The sequence below is a fragment of the Pleurodeles waltl genome, chromosome 10 (genome assembly GCF_031143425.1).
Source record: "Pleurodeles waltl isolate 20211129_DDA chromosome 10, aPleWal1.hap1.20221129, whole genome shotgun sequence".
NCBI classification, from domain to species: domain Eukaryota; kingdom Metazoa; phylum Chordata; class Amphibia; order Caudata; family Salamandridae; genus Pleurodeles; species Pleurodeles waltl.
The window spans coordinates 27,311,800-27,331,330 of NC_090449.1; the positions used below are offsets into that span (position 1 = coordinate 27,311,800).

General features: G+C 54.9%; 1 protein-coding gene across 3 annotated transcripts in view; it reads right to left on the minus strand.

The window, feature by feature from the left end:
• TFE3 (transcription factor binding to IGHM enhancer 3) overlaps positions 1-19,531 on the minus strand; it is an 89,668-nt gene that overhangs the window by 38,824 nt on the left and 31,313 nt on the right. For 2 of the 3 annotated variants that reach the window (XM_069209511.1, XM_069209512.1), the window contains exon 2: positions 2,966-3,079. Coding sequence is in view for 1 of the 3 variants with exons in the window: in XM_069209512.1 (XP_069065613.1) it covers positions 2,966-3,079 (114 nt within the window). In the remaining 2 variants the exon portion in view is untranslated. Of the gene's footprint in view, positions 1-2,965; positions 3,080-10,427; positions 10,614-19,531 lie in introns of those variants that run through there. The other variant, XM_069209510.1, reaches the window with a different exon arrangement.

Consider the following 19,531-nt stretch of genomic DNA (forward strand, 5'->3'; position numbering starts at 1 on the left):
AGTTGACAGGACTGGCGTCCATCTTGTGCTTTTGGCCTGCTTTGTGGATTTACTCACCAACAGCACCAGTTGTATCCATCTGTGATCCATTATCCTAGCAATCTGGCCTCCATATATGTTGCTCTGGAGAACCACGTGGTGCTCTATGCATCGCTTTGCAATTTCAAGCATATGGCGGATTGCACAAGGTGCGGGAATGCATGTGGGTGCACTTGGGGGGAGTGGGTGCACTTGAGGGGAGTGTGTGAAGCTTCTGTTTGCCACAGGGATATTATAACCTGCCCAGAGGAGCAAGGAACAACAAAGAGAGATAGGAAACAGTTCCCATCAGGATGTCCAAGCCCCTTTGGCCCATGGCTGGCTAGATGCTGTAGGAGAAGGCCAGCTTTCTGCTTGACTGGCTAGGTCCACAGCTCATAGTTTCTGAACTTTCTTTTCCACAACTCAGGCGCCCGCTTAGAGACAGGACAGTGTCAACTGCCTTGAACTTTCCAAAACCTATGGATAAGGCTGCTGTAAAAGAACTGCACACGCAATTTCTACTGGCTCCTGAGAAATGTCCTCACCTCCGAGTTAGTATTAAGGAGTTAGGAATTGTTCAACCCTGATTCAAGCAGGTAACAGTAATGCTGCTCCCCGGTAGGCAGTGCCCAAAATAGTCTTAAGCAGTTAGTATCTTTGCAATCCGTAGGAACGATTTTGTTAAACTATTTCAGGCACCTTGTACCTGCCAATAAGCCACCTAGCTCTAGGGCAGTAGTGTTCAAACGTTTTCCTGCTGCCCCACAAAAATAAATAATCCAGACCCCCTCTGAATTTTTCACTATTATTCTATTACATTGGCAATATTTTAATATGTCTAGACTTATTTAAACATTGCAATTAAGTTCTGTTACTGTTTTAAAAATGCGATCAAATGCATGATGCCAAACATGCTATTCTGGGTCAGGCAGGCCTTACTAAAGTGTAAAAGTATCAACGGTGTGATTATTAGAACTGGGGGTGTGGTGGGCGCTTTGAAGGGTATTTGGAGTTCCTTCCACTTTGACACATGCGCCTGTCTTGGATATAAATGACAAAACATGCTATTGATGGCCCATTAGAGAGCCCTTAACTGCTGCTCATTTTTTTCAGCTTAAAACAAAGCCCTCTTATCAGCAGAATAGTTATTTTGGCCTGGGCCTGGTGGACCTCCCCTCCCGGGATCACTTTGGACCCACCTAGGGGGGCTTGTCCCCCAGTCTGAAGACCCCTGCTCTAGAGATATTAGCATTCCACTTATTAAAAAGTCAACGCAGGCCTGAAGTGTCACTTATGTTCACCCAGTGCCAAGACTCCAGTCCTCCAGAGGCAGAAATCAAACAATGCCAACCTGCCTTAGAGGAAGCAACAACTGCATCATCACCAAGCAGGCTATCGACCAATGCGGAGCCGGGTATCTGTGGTGATCCCCATCTTTGATGCCATTAGGTGGGAGTCAGTTGTTGTTCTTCAAAACATTTGGTTTCAGCTTGGTAGCTGTGATACATATTTGAGCAATAAAAGGGAACTTCAAGCACAAAAACATAAAAACAATGTCTGTCCTTGGCCAGAACATGAATTTCACAATACGTCTGACAACCAAACAAGCACTGAGTCGTCCAAATTTTTGAAGCTCAACCCTAATAATGAGAGGTTTCTGGGCTGAAACTCTAGGAGTTAGTTGCATAAAGTCACCCAAATGGAAGATCTCCAAGTCACCACAGTGCTGCATCACCTCACGCGACACAAATCTCTTGCGTCGCTAAATCAGGCATCTCTCAACTGAACTTACTAGGAAGGATATTTTCTTTCCAGACAGCCCATTTCAGAATTGTTACCATCAATGATAGAGTATTGCAATGATGTAGGAAAAGCCCAACCAAAATATCGACAAGGAATCTACGGGGCTAGCGACCGGCAAAAGCAAAAACCTAGACCACAGCCGAAGAAGCAAGACCAGGCCATGAGATCCTCGCTCACCATCAACCAGCTGCGGCTGGTCAGACAGTGAGGGTTATTAAGCTCAGGAAATGCATAATGGACCACGCATCTTGAAACAGAAATCTATGCTTTTTCACTAAACACCAGATGGTAGTTCTGAAATATCACATGCAGGAAGCAGAGCTTGGCCATGCCGGGAGCCAAAGCCTGGAGTCCCCGTGCAATAAAGAAGACAGACTCTAGAACACTGTGCCCTGATGAAGGCCCTGAACGGCCACCTCTTTCAGTCCGAAACACAGCATTTATCGAACCAATTGTGAAGAGCAACCAGCAACTCATCCTCCAGTGCCAAGAGGCCTATAATTAGTAAAAGGGGTGCTTCAATAAATTTCATTTACCGTACTGTAACAAAACAGCTAAATCTCGCTATCACCCATGAGAAGAGGGAGGCACAGCTCAGCCCCAGTGAATCTGAGTGCGACCCATAACAATACTGATGGGGTCTGACCCGCTACCAGATGGGAAGACCACCCAAGCCTTCTGATCCTCCATCTCAATCCACCACTGGCTGAAATTTGGTTCAACACGTTGGTCTCACTACTGCCCCTGGACCCTGCACCTCCAGGGCACCCCTAACCACCAGGGTCACCCGCATTTCACTCATCGCCCTTATGGCCTGTGGATCTTTACCTCCTGTCCTCCTATGACACCCTTATCTCCTCTACGCATCTATCTCATGTGGGTTTCATACCTTCTGTGGCCCCTGCGCCTGTTGTGCCCACCTTACCTCATGTGCCCCCTTATCTACTGTACTTTATCTCCTGTCAACCCCCCCACCCACCTTCTGTATCGCATATGTCCCCTGCCTCATGAGCCCCTTACCTCCTGCAAAGAACTTCTCGCTAGTGGCCTGTTACCGCCACAGCCCCCGTACTCCCTGTGATCCCCTTCTCGTCGGTACCTGTGTCACCTGTGTTTACCATTACCTGGCGCGGCATATTACCTCACGCTGATTGGCTGGCTCTTCAGCTCGTAGAAGCTGTCGCTGCTCTGGGAGAGCACGCTCTCCACGTCAATGTCTGCCACGATGCCTGACTCCGGCAGGAGGGAGCTCACACTGTGGGAAAGACAAAGAAAAGGATGACACATTGGGCCACACCAATCTAAAAAATTACGCCTGCCCAACCCCCAATATAGTGCCACTTCCTTTGGGCTCTCTCCTTGATGCCATCCAAGGATGTCACCACTTCCCTCTTTCTCCTGGACCATTACTCCGAGTGCTCCATCTGAACATGACCCTGCCGGTCTCCTCCCCGTCACTCACACGACTCACCTTGGAGGATAAGTGCATGTAAACAGAGGTGGAAGTTGAGGGGATCTATGGAGCCCCACATGCCACATGCTTTTTTTAATTTTACAAAAACAGTTCCCGTACTCGTCATTAAAAAACAACCATCCCTCAACAGTTGTTGTGGTCCTTGAAGTGCCTCTGTGTGAAAGTGAAGGGAGGCTGGGGAGTTTTCATGTTCTGGGAAGCTCAGGGAGGGACACAGAGCTACGCCCAGAACAGAGATTCTCACCAGGATTAATAACAGACACCGCCGCACGATGGCTGTGGTTAAGGAACGTTGATCACTTGATAGACCTATGCTGATGCCTTCTAAGACAGGATCATTTCGCAAATGTTTTCAACTGAAAGACTGATTTAGATATGGACTTTCTGAGTGCGGCGGTGTCTGTTATTAACTTTGTTGAAGTGTTTGTTCTGAACACCAAAATACGCTCTAGGGTAGTGGAGTGTACTCAACCGTAGTGCACATTCAGTTTTCTATCTAAAACGCCACATTCATACGGTCACCACATTGGGAAGTGCGTCTCGCCACCACTACCCGGCTTGCATTGTATACATTCTCACCAGGGTGCCTGGTATCTGAAAGGATGCAAATGTGTGCAACTGGTTGATTACCAAATGTAAAGACTAGTTGGAAGCCAGTTTAGGCTTTAATTGATGGAGTCACCTGAGGCTTCATGGGAACAATGAGTTATTCTTTTTGATACGTAATTTAAGGGTGGTATAAGCTGAGCTCTAGAAAGTTTACTTTTAGTAGACAAATGTTTGTGCTAGGTACAGTTTACCTATTACTAAAATATATATGTTGAAAGCACGTTTAAAACATCAAATCATTGCGGAGCAAACTACCTTTTACTGTGAATAGTACAAATTTAAAATAATGTCTTGCATATTCACAGTGCTGTCTGCTCCAGGCTGGGAGCTTGTAGCACTATAAATACACAAGTCGCTGTTCCGTACATCTGCAGTGGTCACATTACCCAAATAAAAATTCAAAATGTAAAAGAATGTATTTCTATCTGGTTAGATTAACTTGCATTTATTTTTCGTTTAAGATTTCTGCATTATTTTATATGCAATTAACTGAAAGTGAAAAACAAAACTCTGGAAAAATATGTTGTTCTTTTTAACTATGTTTTTGACCCTGCCACCACCTGGCTAAAATAAACAAAATATTATGTAAGTATTTTGTTTTTCCACTTTGAGTTACCTGCATATGAAGTAATAGAGAAACCTTAAACAATATTATATAAGCATTTTGTTTTTCCACTTTGAGTTACCTGCATATAAAATAATGCAGAAACCTTAAACAAAAACATAAATGCAAGTTATTCTAATCAAATGGAAATACATTATTTTACAATACGAGACTCACTATGTATGTTTTCTTAACCACCTCAGGGACGACATTCAAATGAAGACAGCCTGTAAACGTGCCGAGTTGGCCTTCCAGGCCATCTCCATTTACTAGTACTTGTTGAGCCTTATGCGCCCCCCTTTGAATGCAGCCACAGCCCCCCGGGTGGAAGCACGCCCCACTGTTTGAAGACCTCTGCTCTAAGGCTACGTACACTTGTGCACCCAGTCGTACCCGAAAGGAGCTGCGCTGACCCATGTGGACTCGTGCACCCAGTTCCGCTTGATGGCATTGGGTCGCTCTAGACTAGAGCTACGTACACTTGTGCACCCAGTCGCACCAGAGGGGAGCTGCGCTGATCCGTGTGGACTCGTGCACCCAGTTAAACCTGATGGCACTGGGTCACTCTAGAGCTACGTACACTTGTGCAACCTGTCGCACCTGAGTGGAGCTGCGCTGACTCGTGTGGACTCGTCCACCCAGTTCCACCTGATGGCATTGGGTCACTCTAGAACTACATACACTTGTGCACCCTGTCGCACCTGAGTGGAGCTGCATTGACCCATGCATCCAGTCCCAGCTGATGGTGTTGAGTTACTCTGGAGTTACGTGGACCCATGCACCTCACTGCACATGATGGCGCTTGGTCTCTCTAGAGCTATGTGGACCTGGTCACCCAGTCCCACCTGATGGCAGTGGGGCACTCTGGAGCTATGTGGACCACGTCATCCAGTCCCACCTGATGGCGCTGGGTCACCATGGAGCTATGTGGACCACGTCATCCAGTCCCACCTGATGGCAGTGGGTCACCATGGAGCTATGTGGTCCAAAAGGCCTTATTAACATGTAAAAGTATCCACAGTGTGATTATTGGGGGGGTGGTGGTGGAGGTTTTGAAGGGTATTTAGAGTCCCTTCCCTTTTGACACACACTCCCAGCTTGGATATAAATGCCAAAACATGTTAGTGATGCCCGTCACAGAGGGGTTTACTGCTGCTTTTGGTTTTTCTGCTTAAAACAAAGCCCTTTTATCAGCATTATGCTTCTTTCCCCCTCCCTCGCCCACCGGAATCATTTGAGACCCCCCCATTTTGAATACCCCTACTCTAGAGCTATGTGGACCGGGTCAACCAGTCCCACCTGACTGCGCTGGGTCACTCTAGTGGTATGTTGACCCGTGCGCCCAGTCCCACCTCACAGCGCTGGGTCACTCTAGTGGTATGTTGACCCGTGCGCCCAGTCCCACCTGACGGCGCTGGGTCACTCTAGTGGTACGTTGACCCGTGCGCCCAGTCCCACCTGACGGCGCTGGGTCACTCTAGTGGTATGTTGACCCGTGCGCCCAGTCCCACCTGACGGCGCTGGGTCACTCTAGTGGTATGTTGACCCGTGCGCCCAGTCCCACCTGACGGCGCTGGGTCACTCTAGTGGTATGTTGACCCGTGCGCCCAGTCCCACCTGATGTGGACTCATGCCGCTAATTCCACCGGATGGCGCTGGTTGACACAGTAGCTACGTAGAAAGCAGGGTCTGCCACGAGGCCAGAGAAGCCACACACCCCGTAGGAGAGGGGAGGGCAGTTCTGGCTCCAGCTAAGCCAAAAACACTTCCAGACACTTACACCAGGACATTAAGGGTTTCCAAAGAAAGTTTTATATTTAGCATGAGAATTATTCTGAAACAGGCTGAAGTCCAGTTTCTTTCACTTCTCTCCTCCTGAGTCCATAGGCACAGAAGTAGGGGTGCTGCAGCACCCCAAAAAATAATCATGCTGGAGTTCAGAAGGTGAATAAGCAATAAAGATGCCTTTAAACCTTGGGTTTATCTTGTCACATTTGTTGTGAATTCAAAGGCAGAGGTCAAATGTCAGGCTGTTCTCTGGCAATCGCGCCTTATTTGGACACTGGTGGTCCCTTTGCTCTTCCTGGCTGCAAAGTGAGAGGACTTTGTTAGAGTGGCCCGGGTGAAGATACTGCGGGGTACAGGAAGTGGCCATGAAGGCTGTAGGCTGTCATTTTTTGTAACACAGAACAACACAAATACCTCTAAAATAACCACACACCTATTTCAAAATATATCACCAAGTAGGGAGAAAACAAATGAAGCACAGTTTTATGTGATTCGAAAGTGTGACGGAAACAAAGATTTTAATAGGCTCAAAACAAATCAAGACACTTGACTTGGTAATGTGCAAATGATAAACATTTGCTGAACACTGGATTTCCACACATTTTCGCTTGTTCGCTATATAGTTTTACCAGTAAAAAGGCACGACTATGCAAAAGCAGGGCCCATTTCAATATAAAGTGTGCTGTCTGTAAGTGACAGTGCGCTACCCCACCGGTCCTCCAAAATACAGCCCAAGCTACATACCACCCCCTCACCACCCTCCTGCTGAGTGTGGCACATTTTCTACCCTTGCTTTCTGTGTGACACTGGGATTGTTCACAGCCCCTATGGCTTCAGCCACATATACATTGATGGCGGCACCCCCACTTTGAAGATTGTTGCAGCACCATCTAAGTCCTGGGCAGAATGGGCTCTGGCCCCAGCCTTTCGGGGGTCCCCTGACACAGCCAGCTCTGTTCTGCAAACTCCTGCCCAGATGACCTTGAATCATTCTTAAACACATTGTTTTAAATACATTTAGTTTTAATGTGAGTGATGTGTGAGACTGTATTACAGACATCTTGCAGAGAAATGTTGTGTTTATGTTTCGTGCGAGATCCGTAAACAAAGTTTTGGGGGATAAAAACAGGAAATGATATATAAGAAGTGGGAGGATGTCACGGAGACTATTTGCATTAATATTAATGATCTGCTGCGGTGTCACAATATTGAAAACACACGTCACTATCCCTGAATATTAGATGTAAATATATGCAGAATCTGGATCAATGTGCATGTTCACTTCAGTGACCCGGCCAAAGGGGGCGTGAAAGAGCTGGAATTGGATCATGAACTCACAGCTCTTCCAAAATGGGGCCCCTAAAATACGTATGGCCCCGGGCCCCCAAACTCCTTAAGATGTCCCTGCCTGGGTCCCTCTTCCCACTTCCAGGTGCCCCCCCCCCCCCCCCCTTCCCCCTCCCGCCCCGACTACAACTCTCACGAGCCCCACTGGTTCTGCCCTGGGTAGACACTTAAACCTGGCAGCTGCCACTGCCCCGGGCACAGGTGTGGCCTTCATCAAGGAAGCCTTTAGCTGTTACAATGTTGGCACCGGAGTATTCACGGGCCCAGCGCGTGTATACAACTTTAAGATGTCAGTGCTATAAAGTGGGGTCAAGTTCATGGGAAATCAGGCCAAGTTCCGCCCCAGACCAGGCCTTGAAACCACCACCCGAGTGGGCGGGACGTCCTTAACTAGCATCGGGTAGGGCCCGAGAGGGAGCTCGGTACAGACTGAGCTGTAGGGAAAGTGAGGAGGGCTGGTGCGGGGTCATGACTTACACCAGACATAAAAAGACAGGGGTCTCCGACAGGCTGGTATGGGGTTAGCACGCGCCGGGACAGAGATCAGTGCCCCTTAAAGTCCAATAAGCGGTGGTAGAGTCAGTCGCAAGGTGTCCACGAAGACAGAGGTCTCCGACAGGCTGGTATGGTGTTACACCAGGAGAGAGATCAGTGCCTATTAAAGGCCAGTGGTAGAGTCAGTCACATGGTGCCCACGAAGACAGAGGTCTCCGACAGGCTGGTATGGTGTTACACCAGGAGAGAGATCAGTGCCTATTAAAGGCCAGTGGTAGAGTCAGTCACATGGTGCCCACGAAGACAGGGGTCTCCGACAGGCTGGTATGGGGTTAAGCCAGGACAGAGATCAGTGCCTCTTAAAGGCCAGTGGTAGAGTCAGTCACATGGTGCCCACGAAGACAGGGGTCTCCGACAGGCTGGTATGGGGTTACACCAGGAGAGAGATCAGTGCCTCTTAAAGGCCAGTGGTAGAGTCAGTCACATGGTGTCCACGAAGACAGGGGTTTGCGACAGGCTGGTGTGGGGTTTGCCCGGCGCCAGGCCAGAGGGACAAATCTTTGAAAGGCCAGTAGGGCAGTGGTGGAGTCAGTCACAATGTTTACACGGAGATAGATGTTACTGACAGGACTGGGAAGGGATCAGTGCCTCTGAAAGGCCAGTTGGGCTGGAGCAGAGTCAGTCACATGCGCGCAGGCATGTTCCTTTCAAGAGCTGGGAAAGGGAAAGTCTCGGGACATTAGAGAAATGGGCAGATTCCAACGCCCATCACTCGTAGCTTGGAATTGTTTTTAAAACATATATTTTAATTTTATTTGGGTGTATAAAACATACAAAGAATCATTTAATATAAAAACAGTGCTGAAGCATACAACAGTTATTTTATTAATCAATAACAGATCGGATTAAACCCACCTGAACTATAATTTCTATAGGTTGCCACAGCAGCTGCAAACATGCATCTATCGTCACACTGGTCTCAATATTCTCTCAGCTCATAGCTGCAGCAAACTGGGAGAGTCAACCGGAACTTAAGGCCAGTCTGGGAAATCACCACTTCCTACATGTTTAACAGTCACACCCACCCCTCCACTGGTCTTCTCGCCCTCCCCTGACCTACCACCCCCTGCAGGGGCAGAACCACTGGGAGCCCAGACTGGCAGCCAGTCCCCCCCGCCCCGCCCAACCCGGACACTGGCGACTACTTCCGGGGTGCAACTCACAATAAGGAAATACATTACAAAGACAGGCTATTCATTCAACGATCCATGGTATGTAATGGGAGGGGGCGGGGTCAAAGCCAGTGAAGAGAAATATACAGAGGTGGGGGGGGGGGGGGCATGAGCAGCACAGACCCAGGGATGGAGAGAAGAGAGAATATGCAGACAGAGGAGAGCAGAAGAGAGAAACACACAACGGAGAGGGACAAACGGACCCGGGGAGTAGAGAAATGGAGGGAGAGAGGTACGTGGGAGGAGAAGGAGGGCGGAGAGTGGGAGAGAGAAAAGGGAAGAGAGAAACGTTAAAAGAAAGAGGAAGAAAGAAATGAAAGTTAAAAAACAAGAAAGAGACACACGTGAACAAAGTAAGGAACAGGAAAAACGACGAAGAGGGAAAGATGAGAGAGTGTGAGGGAGAGACCATCAGAGAGGGGCCGTGAGAGGAGGAGACGGACATACACAGGCACAAGGACAGGAAGAAGATGGAGTTGTGCGGGAGGGCGGGAGAGACTGTGCAAAAAGGGGAGGGAGAGAAAGACACGGTGAGTCAGGGAAAGAAACAAGCAAAAGAGGACAGAGGGAGGGCCCGGGAGGGCGATGGAAGAGAGAGACGGGGAAAGAGATCCGGAGACAAAAACATGAGTGAGGGAAATAAACGCCGAGGGGGCGGGGCAGCTGCCGCCATAGCGCTTCTGCCTCTTCCTGTATCTCCGAGTCCAATGTTCACCCGGCCATCGGCGCTAGGGTGTTACTGTGCAGTCTCTGCGCAGCGCCGCGAGGCCCCTAGGGTATGGTTAGCGCCGGAGACCTCCTTGCATAAGATCTCCGGGGCTTCCTATGCTCGCCTCATTATTGTTGCGCAGTCTCTATACAGCGCCTCGATGCCCCTCTAGACTGATCAGCGCTTGAGACACCCTCTTACGTAAAGCCTAAGTCCTGGACTAACCTATCGGGGTGCAGTCAGCACTAAGTTATTCCTCTATATCGCCTATAAAGCGCCTCGATGCCGTAGAGGCTGGTTAGCGCTTGAGACCCCTTACATAAGATCCCCGAGTCCGGTGCTTACCTCTGGGGGTGCAGAGCCCGGGCGGACCTGCACCAGCCGGTCCCGCAGGAGGGGGTCCCCGGTACAGCCCCCCAGAAGAGGGCCCGGGACAGAGAGGCGCCTCTCTCCGCCTACGCTCCGCTCTCCATTTTGAGGAAGCGCAGCGCCTTAAAGTTTGTCACCGCGGCGCTGTCACGGCGCCGCCGCAGACCCGCCGTGCTCCTCGGCACAGGGCTCCCCGGTGTGGGCAGGGGCGCTGCTCCCTCGGTGCCCGCACTCTGCCCGGGCCGCTGTCCGGTGCATCCACTGGGAGCGAAACTGAGACCGAAACCGAGGAGGAGGCCACCAGGGGGCAGCAGCGCCGGCTCTGTGCGCAAGAACACACACACTGGACGTACAGGTGGCGGCACAGAACTGTGCCAGGGGGACCACCTGTGCCATAGGTGGCAGCACCGAGCCCCACTGGGGGCCACTAGGGGGGAGCAGCGCCCGCTCTGTGCGCAAGAACACACACACTGGACGTACAGGTGGCGGCACAGAACTGTGCCAGGGGGACCACCTGTGCCATAGGTGGCAGCACCGAGCCCCACTGGGGGCCACTAGGGGGGAGCAGCGCCCGCTCTGTGCGCAAGAACACACACACTGGACGTACAGGTGGCGGCACAGAACTGTGCCAGGGGGACCACCTGTGCCATAGGTGGCAGCACCGAGCCCCACTGGGGGCCACTAGGGGGGAGCAGCGCCCGCTCTGTGCGCAAGAACACACACACTGGACGTACAGGTGGCGGCACAGAACTGTGCCAGGGGGACCACCTGTGCCATATGTGCCAGGGGGCAGCACCGAGCCCCACTGGGGGCCACTAGGGGGGAGCAGCGCCCGCTCTGTGCGCAAGAACACACACACCGGACGTACAGGTGGCGGCACAGAACTGTGCCAGGGGGACCACCTGTGCCATAGGTGGCAGCACCGACCCCCACTGCGGGCCACTAGGGGGGAGCAGCGCCCGCTCTGTGCGCAAGAACACACACACTGGACGTACAGGTGGCGGCACAGAACTGTGCCAGGGGGACCACCTGTGCCATAGGTGGCAGCACCGAGCCCCACTGGGGGCCACTAGGGGGGAGCAGCGCCCGCTCTGTGCGCAAGAACACACACGCTGGACGTGCAGGTGGCGGCACAGAACTGTGCCAGGCGGGACCACCTGTGCCATAGGTGCCAGGGGGCAGCACCGAGCCCCAATGGCGGGCACCAGGGGGCAGCAGCTCCGGCTCTGTGCACAAGAGCACACACGCTGGACGTACAGGTGGCGGCACAGAACTGTGCCAGGGGGACCACCTGTGCCATAGGTGGCAGCACCGAGCCCCACTGGGGGCCACTAGGGGGGAGCAGCGCCCGCTCTGTGCGCAAGAACACACACACTGGACGTACAGGTGGCGGCACAGAACTGTGCCAGGGGGACCACCTGTGCCATAGGTGGCAGCACCGAGCCCCACTGGGGGCCACTAGGGGGGAGCAGCGCCCGCTCTGTGCGCAAGAACACACACACTGGACGTACAGGTGGCGGCACAGAACTGTGCCAGGAGGACCACCTGTGCCATAGGTGGCAGCACCGAGCCCCACTGGGGGCCACCAGGGGGCAGCAGCGCCGGCTCTGTGCGCAAGAACACACACACTGGACGTACAGGTGGCGGCACAGAACTGTGTCAGGGGGACCACCTGTGCCATAGGTGCCAGGGGGCAGCAGCGCCGGCTCTGTGCACAAGAACACACACGCTGGGCGTGCAGGTGGCGGCACCGAGCCCCACTGGGGGCCACTAGGGGGGAGCAGCGCCCGCTCTGTGCGCAAGAACACACACACTGGACGTACAGGTGGCGGCACAGAACTGTGCCAGGAGGACCACCTGTGCCATAGGTGGCAGCACCGAGCCCCACTGGGGGCCACCAGGGGACAGCAGCGCCGGCTCTGTGCGCAAGAACACACACACTGGACGTACAGGTGGCGGCACAGAACTGTGCCAGGGGGACCACCTGTGCCATAGGTGGCAGCACCGAGCCCCACTGGGGGCCACTAGGGGGGAGCAGCGCCCGCTCTGTGCGCAAGAACACACACACTGGACGTACAGGTGGCGGCACAGAACTGTGCCAGGAGGACCACCTGTGCCATAGGTGGCAGCACCGAGCCCCACTGGGGGCCACCAGGGGGCAGCAGCGCCGGCTCTGTGCGCAAGAACACACACACTGGACGTACAGGTGGCGGCACAGAACTGTGCCAGGGGGACCACCTGTGCCATAGGTGCCAGGGGGCAGCAGCGCCGGCTCTGTGCACAAGAACACACACGCTGGGCGTGCAGGTGGCGGCACCGAGCCCCACTGGGGGCCACTAGGGGGGAGCAGCGCCCGCTCTGTGCGCAAGAACACACACACTGGACGTACAGGTGGCGGCACAGAACTGTGCCAGGAGGACCACCTGTGCCATAGGTGGCAGCACCGAGCCCCACTGGGGGCCACCAGGGGGCAGCAGCGCCGGCTCTGTGCGCAAGAACACACACACTGGACGTACAGGTGGCGGCACAGAACTGTGCCAGGGGGACCACCTGTGCCATAGGTGGCAGCACCGAGCCCCACTGGGGGCCACTAGGGGGGAGCAGCGCCCGCTCTGTGCGCAAGAACACACACACTGGACGTACAGGTGGCGGCACAGAACTGTGCCAGGGGGACCACCTGTGCCATAGGTGGCAGCACCGAGCCCCACTGGGGGCCACTAGGGGGGAGCAGCGCCCGCTCTGTGCGCAAGAACACACACACTGGACGTACAGGTGGCGGCACAGAACTGTGCCAGGGGGACCACCTGTGCCATAGGTGCCAGGTGGCAGCACCGAGCCCCACTGGGGGCCACTAGGGGGGAGCAGCGCCCGCTCTGTGCGCAAGAACACACACACCGGACGTACAGGTGGAGGCACAGAACTGTGCCAGGGGGACCACCTGTGCCATAGGTGCCAGGTGGCAGCACCGAGCCCCACTGGGGGCCACTAGGGGGGAGCAGCGCCCGCTCTGTGCGCAAGAACACACACACCGGACGTACAGGTGGCGGCACAGAACTGTGCCAGGGGGACCACCTGTGCCATAGGTGCCAGGTGGCAGCACCGAGCCCCACTGGGGGCCACTAGGGGGGAGCAGCGCCCGCTCTGTGCGCAAGAACTCACACACCGGACGTACAGGTGGCGGCACAGAACTGTGCCAGGCGGGACCACTTGTGCCATACATACCAGGTGGCAGCACCGAGACCCACTGGGGGCCACTAAGGGGGAGCAGCGCCCGCTCTGTGTCAAAGGACACACACACAGAGTGTGCAGGTGGTGGCGCAGGTCCTGTGCCAGGGGGACCACCTGTGCCATAGGTGCCAGGTGGCAGCACCGAGCCCCACTGGGGGCCACTAGGGGGGAGCAGCGCCCGCTCTGTGCACAAGAACACACATACCGGACGTACAGGTGGCGGCACAGAACTGTGCCAGGCGGGACCACCTGTGCCATACATACCAGGTGGCAGCACCGAGCCCCACTGGGGGCCACTAGGGGGGAGCAGCGCCCGCTCTGTGTCAAAGGACACACACACAGAGTGTGCAGGTGGTGGCGCAGGTCCTGTGCCAGGGGGACCACCTGTGCCATAGGTGCCAGGTGGCAGCACCGACCCCCACCGGAGGCCACCAGGGGGCAGCAGCGCCAGCTCTGTGCACAAGTCTACATATACCGGCTGTACAGGTGGTGGCGCAGGTCCTGTGCCAGGCGAGACCACCTGTGCCATAGGTGCCAGGGGGCAGCACCGAGCCCCACTGGGGGCCACTAGGGGGGGGGGCAGCACCCGCTCTGTGCACAAGAACACACACACCGGACGTACAGGTGGCGGCACAGAACTGTGCCAGGCGGGACCACCTGTGCCATAGGTGCCAGGGGGCAGCGGCGCCGGCTCTGTGCACAAGAACACACACGCTGGACGTGCAGGTGGCGGCACAGAACCGTGCCAGGCGGGACCACCTGTGCCATAGGTGCCAGGGGGCAGCAGCGCCGGCTCTGTGCACAAGAACACACACGCTGGACGTGCAGGTGGCGGCACAGAACTGTGCCAGGCGGGACCACCTGTGCCATAGGTGCCAGGGGGCAGCACCGAGCCCCAATGGCGGGCACCAGGGGGCAGCAGCTCCGGCTCTGTGCACAAGAGCACACACGCTGGACGTACAGGTGGCGGCACAGAACTGTGCCAGGGGGACCACCTGTGCCATAGGTGGCAGCACCGAGCCCCACTGGGGGCCACCAGGGGGCAGCAGCGCCCGCTCTGTGCGCAAGAACACACACACTGGACGTACAGGTGGCGGCACAGAACTGTGCCAGGCGGGACCACCTGTGCCATAGGTGGCAGCACCGAGCCCCACTGGGGGCCACCAGGGGGGAGCAGCGCCCGCTCTGTGCGCAAGAACACACACACTGGACGTACAGGTGGCGGCACAGAACTGTGCCAGGGGGACCACCTGTGCCATAGGTGCCAGGTGGCAGCACCGAGCCCCACTGGGGGCCACTAGGGGGGAGCAGCGCCCGCTCTGTGCGCAAGAACACACACACCGGACGTACAGGTGGAGGCACAGAACTGTGCCAGGGGGACCACCTGTGCCATAGGTGCCAGGTGGCAGCACCGAGCCCCACTGGGGGCCACTAGGGGGGAGCAGCGCCCGCTCTGTGCGCAAGAACACACACACCGGACGTACAGGTGGCGGCACAGAACTGTGCCAGGGGGACCACCTGTGCCATAGGTGCCAGGTGGCAGCACCGAGCCCCACTGGGGGCCACTAGGGGGGAGCAGCGCCCGCTCTGTGCGCAAGAACACACACACCGGACGTACAGGTGGCGGCACAGAACTGTGCCAGGCGGGCCCACTTGTGCCATACATACCAGGTGGCAGCACCGAGCCCCACTGGGGGCCACTAGGGGGGAGCAGCGCCCGCTCTGTGTCAAAGGACACACACACAGAGTGTGCAGGTGGTGGCGCAGGTCCTGTGCCAGGGGGACCACCTGTGCCATAGGTGCCAGGTGGCAGCACCGAGCCCCACTGGGGGCCACTAGGGGGGAGCAGCGCCCGCTCTGTGCACAAGAACACACATACCGGACGTACAGGTGGCGGCACAGAACTGTGCCAGGCGGGACCACCTGTGCCATACATACCAGGTGGCAGCACCGAGCCCCACTGGGGGCCACTAGGGGGGAGCAGCGCCCGCTCTGTGTCAAAGGACACACACACAGAGTGTGCAGGTGGTGGCGCAGGTCCTGTGCCAGGGGGACCACCTGTGCCATAGGTGCCAGGTGGCAGCACCGACCCCCACCGGAGGCCACCAGGGGGCAGCAGCGCCAGCTCTGTGCACAAGTCTACATATACCGGCTGTACAGGTGGTGGCGCAGGTCCTGTGCCAGGCGAGACCACCTGTGCCATAGGTGCCAGGGGGCAGCACCGAGCCCCACTGGGGGCCACTAGGGGGGGGGGGGCAGCACCCGCTCTGTGCACAAGAACACACACACCGGACGTACAGGTGGCGGCACCGAACTGTGCCAGGCGGGACCACCTGTGCCATAGGTGCCAGGGGGCAGCGGCGCCGGCTCTGTGCACAAGAACACACACGCTGGACGTGCAGGTGGCGGCACAGAACCGTGCCAGGCGGGACCACCTGTGCCATAGGTGCCAGGGGGCAGCAGCGCCGGCTCTGTGCACAAGAACACACACGCTGGACGTGCAGGTGGCGGCACAGAACTGTGCCAGGCGGGACCACCTGTGCCATAGGTGCCAGGGGGCAGCACCGAGCCCCAATGGCGGGCACCAGGGGGCAGCAGCTCCGGCTCTGTGCACAAGAACACACACGCTGGACGTACAGGTGGCGGCACAGAACTGTGCCAGGCGGGACCACCTGTGCCATAGGTGCCAGGGGGCAGCGGCGCCGGCTCTGTGCACAAGAACACACACACTGGACGAACAGGTGGCGGCACAGAACTGTGCCAGGCGGGACCACCTGTGCCATAGATGCCAGGAGGGCAGCACAGAGCCCCACCGGAGGCCACCAGGGGGCAGCAGCGCCAGCTCTGTGCCCAAGTCTACATATACCGGCTGTACAGGTGATGGCACATGATCTGTGCCAGGCGAGACCACCTGTGTCATAGGTGCCAGGGGGCAGCAGCGCCCACTCTATGCAAAAGTCCACACATACAGGCTGTATCGGTGGTGCCACAGGTCGTGTGCCAGGCGAGACCACCCGTGCCATAGGTGCTAGGTGGACAGCACCGAGCCCCACTGGAGCACACCTGTGCAGCTTTGTACATATAAAACGGCAGAACATACGGGGGAGCACAGCCTCTGCCAGGTGAAAACACCTGTGGCTTAGGTGCCAGGGGACAGCGTAAAAGCCAGGGTACAAGGCGGCAGGTCTAGACACATAACAGGGCAGAAGAGGCAGGCTCACGGTGCCAGGAAAGACCACCTGTGCCATAGGTGCCAGGTGACTCCATGGAGCGCGGAGCACACCAGGGACAGCTCTGTACACATAACAGGGCATAAGACACAGGCCAACGTTGGATCACAGCCTGTGCCAGGAGAGACCACCTGTGCCATAGGTGCCAGCATCCAGCCCGTGGCACATCGGGGCAGCTCTGTGTACACAACAGGGCAGCACATACCAGCTCGAGCTGGAACACAGCCTGTGCCAGGGGAGACTACCAGTGCCATAGGTGCCGGGGGGCAGCACCGAGCCCCACTGGAGTACACTCCGTGCACGTACCAGGGCATAAGACACAGGCCCAAGTTGGATCACAGCCTGTGCCAGGAGAGACCACCTGTGCCATAGGTGCCAGGTGACTCCATGGAGTGCCGAGCACACCGGGCAGGTCCGTACACATAACAGGACAGAACATCTGGAACACAAAAAGAACAGATGGACGGAACGCTAACAAATCAAACATTCCCCCCTAGTCACAGATCTGGGTTCAAACCATAGTTTGTTTGCTCACCATGCCACCCTAGTTTGGACCCAGCCATATGCAAATCAGTTTTAACCCAGCTCTCCACTGGACGAGTCCAGTCCCAACTGCCAGACCAGGTCCTCCCTGGACCACAAACAAGAATCCTGGGGCCAGTTTCAGGGTATCACCCCTCATCAGCCAGGAGGCCTGAATCCAGTGGCACAGTGAGCAGGGGAGCCATCTCTGGACATGCCCTCCCCACTTAGGTTGAGAAAAGCAAAAAGAACAGATGATGGATGGAATAATGAACAAATACAATATTCACCCGAGTCACAAATCTGGGTTTAATCAACCATTTTTTTGCTTACCATGCCACCCCAGTTTGGACTCATCCATTTGGGAATCAGTCTTGCCCCTGCTGCCCATTGGAACAGTCCAGCCTGAACTGTCAGGCCAGGTCCTCCCTGGACCGGAAACAAACATCCTGAGGCCAGTTTCAGGGTATCATCCTTCATGAGCCAGGCTAGCTTGAATCCAGTGGCACGGGACCCACATCCGGGCCTACCCTTCCAACTTAAGGCAACACAAGCAAAAAGAAGAGATGATGGAAGGAATGCTGAACAAATCAAACATTCACCCGAGTCACAGATCTGGGTTTCATCAATCGTTGCCAGGTAAGCTCACCTGTGCCATAGGCATCGAGGCAACACTGAGCCCCTCTGGAGAATACCGAGTACCAGCTCTGTAAACATAACAGGGCATAAGACACAGGCCCACTTTGGATCACACACTGTGCCAGCACAGACCACCTGTGCCATACGTGCCAGGGGGCAGCGTGAAAGCCGGAGCAGCGCAGGTTTGTACACATAACAGGGCAGAACTTCTAGGCGGAAGCTGGAACAGAGCCTGTGGCAGGAGAGACCATGAGTGCCATTGGTACCAGGGGGCTGCATCGTGCCAGGGAACACCGGGCAGTTCTGTTGCCTAGAAGGACAAGTCCAAAGCAGAGACTTTGCTCACCATTCCACCTCTGCCACAATCACGCAGCCGAAGTATCATGGTGCTCCCATCAAAGTCAGCTTTAGGGGAGTTTTTGTAAAATATTTTTAAAAAATGCAGTTTTTCTGCTTCCCGTATGTGATTGCATAATTGTGGCCTGTCCCTCAAGCACGCCGGACCCACTTTGCTCCAATCTCTTTGAACTTCCTTGTTTTAAACTGACTGTCTCTTCCGCTTACAATATAAATCACAGTTTTTGCTTGAAATTTAAGCGACCTTCATTATGAGGTGAAACAGAGGGCGGAATAGAAGGGAATCCAGTGGATCCCAGTCCCGCCAGGCTCCGGCTATATTTGAGACGGGTCCTGGCCGGCCCTACGGATACCTGGTGTCTCTCGGTGCAGTTTATCCACACCACAAAGCATTCAGGGATGCCTCAGGTTGTGGGCTTGGTTTTCAGAGCAGCAGCCTGCAGGGGCTGAGGGGGGGGCTTTTACTTTCAGTTCCAGGTGGACCTAACACAAATGCCTCACTTACAGGACCATCAGCACTCCTTCTGTTCGAGGCTCATCCCAGCTGGAGACCAACACCTTGATGCGAATGACATGGGCTCACCTTGTCACTGAACAAGTGTGTAGGAAGTTGGCTCTGTATGTGCTATTTCAAAGTAAGGAATAGCATGCACAGAGTCCAAGGGTTCCCCTTAGAGGTAAAATAGTGGTAAAAAGAGATAATACTAATGCTCTATTTTGTGGTAGTGTGGTCGAGCAGTAGGCTTATCCAAGGAGTAGTGTTAAGCATTTGTTGTACATACACATAGACAATAAATGAGGTACACACACTCAGAGACAAATCCAGCCAATAGGTTTTGTTATAGAAAAATATCTTTTCTTAGTTTATTTTAAGAACCACAGGTTCAAATTTAACATGTAATATCTTGTTTGAAAGGTATTGCAGGTAAGTACATTAGGAACTTTGAATCATTTCAATTGCATGTATACTTTTCAAGTTATTCACAAATAGCTATTTTAAAAGTGGACACTTAGTGCAATTTTCACAGTTCCTGGGGGAGGTAAGTTTTTGTTAGTTTTACCAGGTAAGTAAGACACTTACAGGGTTCAGTTCTTGGTCCAAGG